We start from the raw sequence: 12,721 nt of genomic DNA, 5'->3' as shown, positions 1-12,721 counted from the left end.
GTTGTCTTTGTAAGGCTATATTTTTGCTTTCATGTCGTTAAACTGTCAGCACAGGTTGGATGTCAGCAGACTTTCAGTCCGTGTATGTGTAACTGTCCCTGTTTATCACCTTCAACCCATTTATGTCCATTTCTCACAGTTTTTTTTTTCTCTGTGATGTGCATTTCTCTTGTTTTTCTTTCTTGCTGTGGTCTCATTTTTCTCTCCTTTCAAGTGTGAGTCTTTGTTCTTGTGTCAGTGTCCACATTAATATTGTTTTTTTGCACTTGCGCCAGGTGTTGTTTGGTACTGCAGATGGACAGGTGATAGTGATGGACTGCCACGGGCGCATGCTGGCCCATATACTGCTGCATGAGTCGGACGGTATTGTCAGCATGTCCTGGAACTACCCCAGCTTCCTGGTAGAGGACAGCAGTGAGAGCGACACAGATTCTGATGACTATCCCCCACCACAAGGTATTCTTCTACTCAAAACCTCTTCTTCTACCTTCTGATCAAGAGACATGGCATTAAAACCAAATGTACCTGGTTAATTTCCTGCCTTATTCTCTCTGTGACACATCACATCTTTCAAAGAATAATAAACCTTTGTTTAGTCACACTATTTGTCTCAAAATTTAATTAATTGAGCAGAAGTACATCTTCTTGCTTTGCCTCAACAAGAAGATCTCTCTAGGGAGATATCTTACTCAGCTATGCAAGTTATCATTGCTAGCAGTCTTTAAACATGGTTTGCAAGACAAGTTTATCTAAAGCAAGAACCAACACCTTAAAAGGAGCAATGAGTCTCAAGAAGACCCAACATTCAGTATTGCCTGAACCATTGCTTGGAGAAATGTTCAGTTTGGAAACTGGCAGAAAGGCAAGGATGACAGCCAGGTCAAAATCCATTTCAGCAGGACACAGCAGGGCCACAGGTAGAATAAGCCTTCAGGTCCAGCAGTAAACCATCACTTATGCAAGCTAGAGCCCACTAAAGTAAAGCTCTTACTTTATCATAGGTTTGTTCATATGAGGGTGAGCTAGGGGTCATACATACTCTGTATAAATGACCAATAAACACACTTAGATGTCACCCACTGGTTGATTGAGTCCTCTGTTATGAAACCTCAAGCTTCATAATGGGACTCAAAATTTTTCAAGGAAAATCTGGATCTGACTGACAAACCGAGGGACGCTCCATGCTCAGACTGAAGTCACATGTCAAACAATGGGCCCGCCCTAAAGGTTATTCTGCTTTGTCCTCATTTTGTGCTCCATTTGGGACTGTAATTGACTGAACCCCATGCTGAATAAATGGTGACCCCATGTTTACTAGGGATCAGAATCGAGAACCGGTTCCTGGGAGTACCGGGAATCAATAAGATTCTCTGTAAGAGAATCAGTAATGAATCGAATCGATAATTGATATCGATAATGGAATGCACTGACATCACTTTCCAGAAGCTATGTTTTATATACAGTCTGTGCTTCGGATACCAAAAGTGGACCACTTCTCCAAAACCCCTGTAGTTCTTTTCATATAAAAACAGATTTCTGCACCTGCATCTCCAAAACAAGTGAAACTGATGGTTTAATATATCCTTGTTGCAGTGCACAGCTTCACATTGCTTGACAAATGGCAGTAATTTTGCCACTGGCACTGATTGGCTAATCATTAGCCTTCCTGTTGCGTACATTGGACTGATTGCCTTTTAATCAAGAAACCGCCACTTCACGTCACCAAGCCAGACAAATCAGTCAACTGTGGAGTGAACAAATTCAAATGTCTGGAAGTAGCCAGGTCACAAGCACTTCTGCAACCCATGCTTCAGTCTTGTCTCCTCAAATGGACCTCTGTGACCCAAAGTAGCTTTAAAAAAATAGTTCTTGGCTTTTCTCAACACGTATAAGTGTGTTCGGTAAAAACATTTAAACTACAGCTGTATGCTGCTGGTCCAGTGTAAGCTGTTTAACGAAGCATAAGAAGCACAAGCCAACTAAAAAACAGTTTTCCAGTGGGACAGAAAATATCTAGTGCACTGGGATGTAAGCTGTCTGTCAAGGGAATTGTTGCATCTGGTCAGCCTCCTCTCCTGCTGATTTCCGTGTGCACACCAGCCAGCGTAACAAACTGAAGAGAAAAAGAGGCAAAAGAAACAAAACAGGAACCAATAAAAATTAGCTTAATTAGTCCCAGTTGCTAGGGATATATTGGTGAGGGTCTATCCTCCTCCCAGTGGTCTATTTTATTTTTTTATTTTTTTCCTCCTTCTTTCACCACAGGCCAGGCTGAAAACTGCTTACCTAAGCTGGAACACAGATTAGGCTCTAACTCACTAATTAAACCATTCAATAGGAATTGATTGGCCCCAGTAGAAATTATCTCTCAAGTCAACAACCTGAGTGATGCACAAGGCTTGTCAAATCTTTGTCATGATACATGATGATAACCCATTATCATCGCACAGCACAGCACAGCACACTGCAGTTACAGCTGCATTTTGTATCTGATTTAAAGCAACACCTATTTAAAATCCTTTCTGTGGGGATGTTGCAACAACAAAGCAGAAGTGGACATTTTATTTATGGTACTATTTGGGTCATTTCAGGATTACATTAAAGTACGGAGTCAAGGATATTTCAATGGAAGATGTATGAGTGCTCTCTGAAGGTGTGTTATTTATAGTAATGTTAAAAATCGGAATATACTCTTGAATAATGTCCCTAAATGTCAGATGATTCAAACTGAAGTACCTTACAGTTCTGTTTTTGAACTAGTTTGTTCTGTCACTTAACGTTCACTTAACTTGTTTTTGATGTGAGGCTAAATTCTAGTAGTGGGTAGAAAGTTGGTTAAAGGAAAGCTGTTGTGTTGTATTATTGGAAGCTACTGAGAGCACAGACTTGTATATTTTTCACACAAGTCCCCCACTGATGGACACAAATTAACATTCTTTTAAAGACCGATGTACAGACTTTAGTGGCGTCTAGTGGTGAGGTCAAAGCTAACAGCTAACACTTTCCAAATCTATCGCGGCTACACCATCCACAACCATTGTTTGGGCTTTCTTTTCTGGCTGACTCTGAAGCTCAACGGGCTCCATGGAAGAGGGCACACTCTTTATGTAGATAGAAAATGCTTATTCTAAGCTACAAACACATTATTTATACTTTTAGGCAAATACATACAAATGATAAAAGAAGTGTAGTTCTCCTAAACACGTGTCTATTAAATCTAAAAAACATTGTGATTGATAGTTCTGATGAACAGAACAGCTGTTCACAATGCCTGGCTAATATGTTTGTGTTTTGTTTTTCTTCATTTATTCCTAGTGCACAGCCAGAAACCACTGCTGACAGTCAGCTTCACCTCTGGAGACATCAATCTGATGAACAGCTATGACGACCTCTCCCCCATCCTCATCCACACTGCTCTGAAAGGTATGTGTGCGTTTGTTATTAATTTTGTTAAGTTACCAGTTCTCTAGCTGCTTTGTCCTTTGCTCGCTTCATTGTGTCCTTCATTCACTTGTGTTAATTCCTTTTTTAAATTATGTAAAAATGTGCAAAATGATGTTGCTCTTCATAAATGTATGTGTACTACTTTTCTCTGTGTTGTAGATGTGGTGGTCCAGTGGTGCTCACAGGGGGATCTACTAGCAGTGGCAGGGATGGAGAGGACCCTCCTTCCCACTGACACCTCCTGTCCTCCACCCAGCAGGAACGCCATTGTCAAGTTCTACAATGTTCAAGGCGAACACATCTACACACTGGATACACCAGCACAGGTGATCTATGAGTGTCATCCTAGAAAAATAGTTGTTCTTATATTTAGTAATGCAGGTTGTGGTTTCAGTGGCCCTTCGGTTTGCAGAAGGGAGGACTACCATGACCAACTATACAGGTCCTTCTCAAAAAATTAGCATATTGTGATAAAGTTCATTATTTCCTGTAATGTACTGATAAACATTAGACTTTCATATATTTTAGATTCATTACACACAACTGAAGTAGTTCAAGCCTTTCATTGTTTTAATATTGATGATTTTGGCATACATAACTCATGAAAACCCAAAATTCCTATCTCAAAAAATTAGCATATTTCATCCGACCAATAAAAGCAAAGTGTTTTTAATACAAAAAAAGTCAACCTTCAAATAATTATGTTTAGTTATGCACTCAATACTTGGTCGGGAATCCTTTTGCAGAAATGACTGCTTCAATGCGGCGTGGCATGGAGGCAATCAGCCTGTGGCACTGCTGAGGTGTTATGGAGGCCCAGGATGCTTCTATAGTGGCCTTAAGCTCATCCACAGTGTTGGGTCTTGCATCTCTCAAATTTCTCTTCACAATATCCCACAGATTCTCTATGGGGTTCAGGTCAGGAGAGTTGGCAGGCCAATTGAGCACAGTAATACCATGGTCAGTAAAGCATTTACCAGTGGTTTTGGCACTGTGAGCAGGTGCCAGGTCGTGCTGAAAAATGAAATCTTCATCTCCATAAAGCTTTTCAGCAGATGGAAGCATGAAGTGCTCCAAAATCTCCTGATAGCTAGCTGCATTGACCCTGCCCTTGATAAAACACAGTGGACCAACACCGGCAGCTGACATGGCACCCCAGACCATCACTGACTGTGGGTACTTGACACTGGTCTTCAGGCATTTTGGCATTTCCCTCTCCCCAGTCTTCCTCCAGACTCTGGCACCTTGATTTCCGAATGACATGCAAAAGTTGCTTTCATCCGAAAAAAGTACTTTGGACCACTGAGCAACAGTCCAGTGCTGCTTCTCTGTAGCCCAGGTCAGGCGCTTCTGCCGCTGTTTCTGGTTCAAAAGTGGCTTGACCTGGGGAACGCGGCACCTGTAGCCCATTTCCTGCACACGCCTGTACACGGTGGCTCTGGATGTTTCTACTCCAGACTCAGTCCACTTCTTCCGCAGGTCCCCCAAGGTCTGGAATCGGTTCTTCTCCACAATCTTCCTCAGGGTCCGGTCACCTCTTCTCGTTGTGCAGCGTTTTCTGCCACACTTTTTCCTTCCCACAGACTTCCCACTGAGGTGCCTTGATACAGCACTCTGGGAACAGCCTATTCGTTCAGAAATTTCTTTCTGTGTCTTACCCTCTTGCTTGAGGGTGTCAATGATGGCCTTCTAGACAGCAGTCAGGTCGGCAGTCTTACCCATGATTGCGGTTTTGAGTAATGAACCAGGCTGGGAGTTTTTAAAAGCCTCAGGAACCTTTTGCAGGTGTTTAGAGTTACTTCGTTGATTCAGATGGTTAGGTTAATAGCTCGTTTAGAGAACCTTTAAATGATATGCTAATTTTTTGAGATAGGAATTTTGGGTTTTCATGAGTTATGTATGCCAAAATCATCAATATTAAAACAATGAAAGGCTTTAACTACTTCAGTTGTGTGTAATGAATCTAAAATATATGAAAGTCTAATGTTTATCGGTACATTACAGGAAATAATGAACTTTATTCCAATATGCTAATTTTTTGAGAAGGACCTGTAGTGTAAGTGAGTCAGTGAGCCGGGGGTAGGAACAATATGAGATGGGAGGGCCGGGGCTACTTAATTAGCTGATAGTAATGACACTACTACAGGGTTCGTACGGGTGCTTGAAATCCTTGAAAATGCTTGAATTTTAATGTTGTCTTTTCAAGATTTGAAAAGTGCTTGAATTTCAGTTGTGGTGCTTAAAAGTGCTTGAAGTTGTATTTCATTCACCACAAATAACTATCTGACCGAATAGTTTTCTTATCAGATAGAGAAATAAAATGAGTCGCAAAGTCTAAAAGCAAAATTTCTCCACCTGGGCTGCTTACGACCTCTGCATATCAGTGTGTTTCAATGTGTGACCCCGCCCCTCCCCCGGACAGTCGGGGATGAGTGCACTAACATGCCTGGAGATTGTTGTTTCCATCAAACACTCCTTAAAACACCAATGGCGGAGTTTGCGCTCTCGAGTCACATGATAGGTGAGTCCTAGTAAATAATTTTCGAGAATGTGTACATAACACGTGCAAATTTTTAAAACTATTTTTATTATATTGTGTCCTGGAAAAGCTTGAAAATTGACCTTGGAAGTGCTTAAAAAGTGCTTGAATTTGACCCTGAAAAATGCGTATGAACCCTGATAATACTTTTTCCAGGATCACGATGCTTTTTCAAATTCTTCATTCCATATTAAGTGTTGACTCTAACAAAAATCGTCTCGGATTCAATTTCTGGAAACTGTGAAGTTAACTTGACTCGTGAAACAAATGTGAAAGTAGGGGGATGATGAAATTAACATACTATGCAGGAAAATGTATCTTTGTTTAAAAACATAGATGTTAATCATTGATGTATACCTGACAATGTTCGTTTTGGAGATTGGCTCACCTGTTAAGGACGTCAGAGGGTACATACATTCATTTTGATCATTATAGTAAGATTTTATGATTAAACATTTTGATTTATTTTATTTTACACGAATGATCAGCCTGCATGACAGACTTCGGTAAACATTCACAAATAATTTCCTTTTGTTTTCAGTTTTTATTGAATGACATCACTGTTCTCAGGAATCACTGTGAGGATTTCACTCCAACAAAGATGTGAAATTTGCAAAGAAGTGTTTTGCAGTAATGACATGATTTGTTTTACATTAGCCTTGTGAAAGCATATTATTCATTCTCAGATGTGTCTTCCCCTTCACACTGCAGCGCCCCATCACTACGCTCTGCTGGGGTCACCGGGACTCTCGTCTGTTCTTGGCATCGGGCCCAGTGCTCTACGTCGTGCGAGTTGAGCACCGCATCGCCACACTGCAGCTGCTGTGCCAGCAGGGCATTGCCACAGCGGTAAAGGAGGAAAAAGACATTGCCAAGCTCACCATGCCTTCCCGGCTCTGTTCTTATGTCACTGCCGCTTTTGTTCCCACCATCAAGGTAACACAGGCCAGGAGGGGTTTATTTCCATTAAAACCATAAAACACCATGTGAATAGATTTAATAGTGGTTTGGGAAGAGCTGTAATTAGCATAAAAGTTTTTAAACTTAACTATACTTTACATTTCTAGCCTCCCATCCCAGATCCAAACAACATGAGAGATTTTGTGAGCTATCCGACAGCTGGAAACGAGCGCCTGCACTGCACCATGAAGCGTACGGAGGATAACCCTGAAGTGGGAGGGCCTTGCTATACTCTGTATCTGGAGTACCTAGGAGGTCTGGTCCCTATCCTCAAGGGCCGAAGAATAAGCAAACTTCGGCCTGAGTTTGTTATTATGGATCCCAAGACAGACGGCAAAACAGGTGGGATTAGTTTTTTCATACCTGTAACTTAAAAAGAATCATTTTCCAAAGAAGACCTGAAGTGTTTGTTAGCTTCTAAATGCAATAACTACATTTTTATGTTGGTTCTAAAATAAAGAATACAATAAGATCGTAGAGATAAGAACTAAAAATGTATCTTTGATTCTGAAATTCAAGTAGAACTGCAAAAGATAAACCCCGACACAGTTCTGACATTGTCCAGTAGTTTTCCAGACGTTCTTACTTTGCGAGTTTTAGTCACATAGGGCAGACTGGACCCATGTTAATTAAAAGCTGCTTAATGGGGCCTCTTATGGCCCCTGGGTTGCTCATAAATCAACCCTCTCTCTCCCCACGCAGTGATAAATGAAGCCAGCCATGAAATGGTTCCAGACCATTCACACTTTTATGTTCATCAAATAAATTAGTTTGACCTAAACTGGAGCAGCAGCTGTGCTTTGCAGACTCCTTGTGACTGTGGAAGAGGAGACAAAGTGAGAACGACTGAAGAAATGAATGTTTATGTTTAGCAATATTTATTTGTAGAAATGGTAGAAAAGTGCTTTGATAGGATGATAATGATGGTGATGTTGTGGCAAAGCTATGACAATTCGTGCCTCCAGGTTGCTCAAGTAGATTTGAAAATGCCTCCTGCAGTTTCAACATACCTAAAAAGAATACCAAAAGGTATTCATATTTTATCATTCTTTATCCAGCCCATCTGAAAAAGCAACATTACTAACAGTTTAGCAGTGACTTAACTGAGAGAACAAATGACACATTGTTTTTGGTTGTATTGATCTGCACATTTCATCAAAAGTAACATCTTAAGTGTCATTTTCATATTTTGTCTCCACAGATGAGATATACAGCAACAGTCTGATATCAGCCATGATTGACAGCTGTAACTGTTCAGACTCCAGCGACATTGAGCTGAGTGATGACTGGGTTGGCAAGAAATCGCCAAAGATATCCAGGGGTAGCAAGTCCCCCAAACTTCCCAGGTAACTAAAACCCGGCTTTGTGTGTACAGGAGCATGTTGCATCAAGCCACTTTGTCTCTTCTGTTTGACACTTGGATCTTTTCAGTGATTTAGGTGAAGCAGACAAGAGGAGATTAGTTCTCTGCAGGTTTTCAGTTTTAAATAAGCGGGAATCAAGTAATCACTGGCATGCTGAAGAGTCTGATACAAGAAGCATTTATATGACAGTGAATACATTTCAGAAACATGTAAACGGCCACATTAACTCTGTTTAAGATTTTATGGCATTGAAACTAATTTTTTCTGAGTTTTTTTGTTTTAACTGTTAAAATTTATTTGAATGCTCCTTTTCTTTGCTGTTTGCTTTTTGGTTTCTCTGCATGCCTAAACCTTCTTCTTTTTTTTTTTTTTATTTGCCACTTTCTCTGTAGAGACTTAGTTTGTCCCTTTACCAACAGGATCAACATTGATCCCAGAAAATCTCCCAAACTCTCCCGTGCTACGCAGGAGATCTCCAGGTCACCTCGGTTACCCATACGTAAACCCTCGATTGGGTCTCCCAGTCTAACACGGAGGGAATTTCCTCTAGATGACATCACTCAGGTAAACATCAGGTTATCGTAGCTGAGTGAGAAGATGGTGAGGGATCACGTGCTGCCTGTGTGTGCTGTGAAGCACGACCGATGGATTTTTACATAAAATGTACTGTTGTAAATTCCGGAATGTGTCTAATATATTTATAGAAAAATGCATCGTTTTTTGTCTTGCAGCAAAATTACCTTGCTCAGGTCACATCCAATATTTGGGGAACAAAGTTCAAGATAGTGGGGCTGGCTACTTTTTTACCCACCAATCTCGGTGCAGGTAACAAATCAACGTGTTGGATAATTAAACATTAATTCCAGTTAAGTCTAATTTGCCTGTTGTCAGTTTCTTTTCCTAATTTATTTATTTTTATTGTGCCTCTCACTCCTTAGTTATCTACAAGACAAGCCTCCTCCATCTGCAGCCCAGACAGATGACCATCTACCTGCCAGAGGTGCGGAAAATCTCCATGGACTACATCAACCTCCCTGTCTTCAGCCCCAATGTTTTTAGCGAGGATGAAGATGACCTGCCTGTTTCAGGCCCTGCTGGCGGTGCTGATGACAACCCACCCTGCACTGTCAACATCCCTATTGCCCCCATCCATAGTCCAGCCCAGGCCATGTCCCCTGCCCAAAGCATTGGTCTGGTCCAGTCACTCCTAGCCAATCAGAATGTTCAGTTGGATGTCCTAACCAATTCCACGGCAACCTCTACTGGAGGGGCTGCTGGTGGGTCAGACCAAAGCCAGGACACCATCTTGACAGCCCAGTACACAGTACCGACCAGGTACTCGAGTCCTGGTCAGGTCATATTTGGGGGACTGGAAGTAGGTCGCCTAGTGGTTGGACCGCCACCTTCTCATCATCCTTCACAACAACAACAACAGCAACAACACCCAAGTCAACATCAACAACAGCAACAACAACAGTCACTTCAACACCACCAACAACAAATTCAGCACCATCAACAGCAACTCCAACAGCAGCAGCAGCAGATGCTCCAGCACCAACACTTACAACAACAGCAGCAGCACATTCAGCAGCAGCTCCAACACATACAGCAGCAGCAGCAGCACCACCAACAGCAGCAGCTCCAGCAGCACATACATCTACAGCAACAGCAACAACTTCAACAGCAACTGCAGCAACAGCAGCAAATACACCATCAGCTGCAGGCACAGCAGCACCATCAGCTTCAGCAGCTTCAAATTCAAATCCCCGTTTCCTCGATGTCTTCAGGACAGCCTTCGGGTGCACCTCTGCACCAGCTACAACCAGGGGCTTTGCATATCCAGATTCCTCATCAGTCTGCTGATTTAGTGGTTGAGAGAGCAGTAGGGGGCGAGCACGAACACTTACTAAAGATCAAAACTACTCGGTCACCTCCACAGCTGGCTGAGGGTGACACGGTGGTGTTCAGTGCCCCTCTAGAGCTAAGCAAGATGAACCCCCCACCCCCCTACCCTGGGACAGTGGCTGCTGCTGTGGCTGCTGCAGCTGCTGCTGCTGCCTCGGCATCAGCTTCCGCTGCATCTTCCAGTGCTGCGTCTGGATTAGGAGGGGGCGCCAGTGGAACTCCTCCCCCTGGAGACCTTTGCATGAAGAAGGGTGAGTTTCCACTTCATCCTTCAGGCCAGCAACAAGCGCAGTATCCAACACCGCTGGGCTATGAGAGGATAACGACATTTGACAGCAGTGGGAATGTGGAAGAAGTATGTCGTCCTCGAACACGCCTGGTCTGCAATCAGAATGTCTACACGCTCCAAGGACCTGGCAGCTCCGCCACTCTCAGGGTAACCTCGTCTTCATCCTCCTCCTCAACTGACAAGAAGCTGCAGCTTCCCTACACCTCTGCTACCCTCAACAGACTCACTGCACCTCGCTATTCTATACCCAGTGGAGACCCGCCTCCGTACCCTGATTCAGCCAATCAGAACAGCTCTGCTGGCAGGAATCCCGGACAGAGGCTTGACAGCAGTTTGATCCACGCCACCCTCAGGAGGAACAGCCGAGAGGCAGCACTCAAAGTTTCCCAGATGCTGGAACCACCTAGACCACTCCCTCCCAAGGCGAAAAACAGTACTGCACTAGCAGCCTCATTCCAGCAGAGGGTGCCAACAGCCTTATACACCTGTAGTCAGTGTAGCAGTGGATCTAGTGTTGGAGGCACTGCCCCAGGGAGTGCTAATGGAATAGCGGGAGGAACTATTATCAGACAAGATTTTCCTCCAGGCAATGGAGCACCGCACAGCACAGTCATTGTTCATTCAAACAGTGCTACTCCTCTGGCCTCCCAGTCCTCTTATAATCTGATGAGTTCACTTGAAGTGTCTGGAGCTGCAGCAGGGGTAAGCAGCAGAGACAGGGCTGATTACGTTAATTCAGCATTCACAGAGGATGAGACACTGAACCAATCATTGAGGCATCTGGCACTAGGAGGAAGTGATGCATCAGGGCTGGTGGTCAAGCGCCCACCTCCCTATCAGTGGGATCCAGCATCCACAGAGGAGGTGTGGGTTCCTCAGGAACGGACAGCGACTTTAAACTCCACTGCCCCCCCTGTACCACACAAACCACCTCCCCTTATTCTTAGCCCAGCTCAGCACTTGGATGTAACCAGGCTGCCTTTTGTCCTTTCTCCAAAGTCCCCTACAAGTCCTAGTGCTGCATCATTCCAAGCTGCTGCTGCTGCTGCAGCTACAGGCTACCAGATCTCGCTCCAGTACCCCCCAGCAACTGCCTATTCTGGAGCCCAGCTCCAACCAATCCCAGGTTCTCCACGCCCCTGCGCCTCACCAAAGGAGGTGGTGGCACCTTTGTCCTTTTCACAACAGGATGCAGCCCTAGTGTTACCACCAGGTTATTCTGCAAATCTGGCCAATCTAGCCTGCTGCCCCCTCCCACCTATGTACCCAGGAGGAAGTGCTTGTGCTGGGCTTCCCATTCCTCCCATTGCCCTCCACACACCCTGGGGTACTTACAATTCTTGCCCACCTATGCCCAGTCCTGCAGTGCCACTACCACCCAAAGCCTCCCACCTGGCAGTAGACAAAAATGTTCTCTCACCACCACCTCCTCTGCCACCACCACCTCCGCCACCACCAGCAGAGCTGCAGAGCCATGGGGGATTACAAGAGGCCATGGCAGAGGCTGGGGAGAGTTTTCAGGAGGTGCTCTCCTTGACTGAGAGCCCTGTACCGCAGCGATCGGAGAAGTTCAGTAAGAAGAACCGCAAGCGCGTGGACGGTCGGGCTGAGGAAGCTAATGTGCCGCCACTGGCCGAAGGGAGCAAATCCAAAAAAGAGGGCAGAGCTCTGGGTGATTTCAATTCTCTCATTTCCAGTCCACGGCTGGGAGGAAGAGACAAGAAGAAGATCAAGGGACAGAAAGAGCAACAGTTGAAGGCTAAGAAGCTGAGTAAAGCCACTGCCAATAGTGAGTTCCAAGATAGTTCAGAAAGTGAGCCAGAGCTATTTATCAGTGGGGACGAGCTGCTCAATCAGTGCCAGAGCAGTAAAAAGGGTTGGAAGAGTAAGAGGAACCTGAGGGCTGCCAGTGAGCTGGATGAGATCAAGTGTCGAAAAGCCAATGAGAAGGAGGACAGAGGGCTTGGCAGCCAGGGCTTTGTGTATGTCATGGCCAACAAGCAGCCACTGTGGAATGAAGCCACGCAGGTCTACCAGCTGGACTTCGGTGGCCGTGTCACCCAGGAGTCCGCCAAGAACTTTCAGATTGAACTGGAGGGGAGACAGGTGAGACTTTTCTTATATAACTTGCAGTATGTCATCACACAGAAATAATAAGTACACACATTCAACATTTATTGATTTAGAGCATTTCTCCAACAGGATTGAACCTTTTTTTCC

The 12,721-nt window shown here is 44.2% G+C and overlaps 1 protein-coding gene across 4 annotated transcripts in view; it reads left to right on the top strand.

Moving 5' to 3' along the window:
- Positions 1 to 12,721, top strand: part of tulp4a (TUB like protein 4a) — a 31,452-nt gene that overhangs the window by 15,761 nt on the left and 2,970 nt on the right. For 3 of the 4 annotated variants that reach the window (XM_063495551.1, XM_063495552.1, XM_063495550.1), the window contains exons 5-13: positions 276 to 456; positions 3,316 to 3,423; positions 3,604 to 3,770; positions 6,695 to 6,919; positions 7,051 to 7,285; positions 8,145 to 8,289; positions 8,700 to 8,871; positions 9,039 to 9,132; positions 9,246 to 12,607. In XM_063495551.1, coding sequence (XP_063351621.1) covers positions 276 to 456; positions 3,316 to 3,423; positions 3,604 to 3,770; positions 6,695 to 6,919; positions 7,051 to 7,285; positions 8,145 to 8,289; positions 8,700 to 8,871; positions 9,039 to 9,132; positions 9,246 to 12,607 — 4,689 coding nt within the window. The remainder of the gene's footprint in view (positions 1 to 275; positions 457 to 3,315; positions 3,424 to 3,603; positions 3,771 to 6,694; positions 6,920 to 7,050; positions 7,286 to 8,144; positions 8,290 to 8,699; positions 8,872 to 9,038; positions 9,133 to 9,245; positions 12,608 to 12,721) is intronic. The other variant, XM_065472000.1, reaches the window with a different exon arrangement.

The sequence above is a fragment of the Pelmatolapia mariae genome, linkage group LG15 (assembly GCF_036321145.2).
Source record: "Pelmatolapia mariae isolate MD_Pm_ZW linkage group LG15, Pm_UMD_F_2, whole genome shotgun sequence".
Classification (NCBI taxonomy): Eukaryota; Metazoa; Chordata; class Actinopteri; order Cichliformes; family Cichlidae; genus Pelmatolapia; species Pelmatolapia mariae.
Note: the sequence above shows the minus strand (reverse complement) of the source record. Positions and strands in the feature narration are given on the sequence as shown.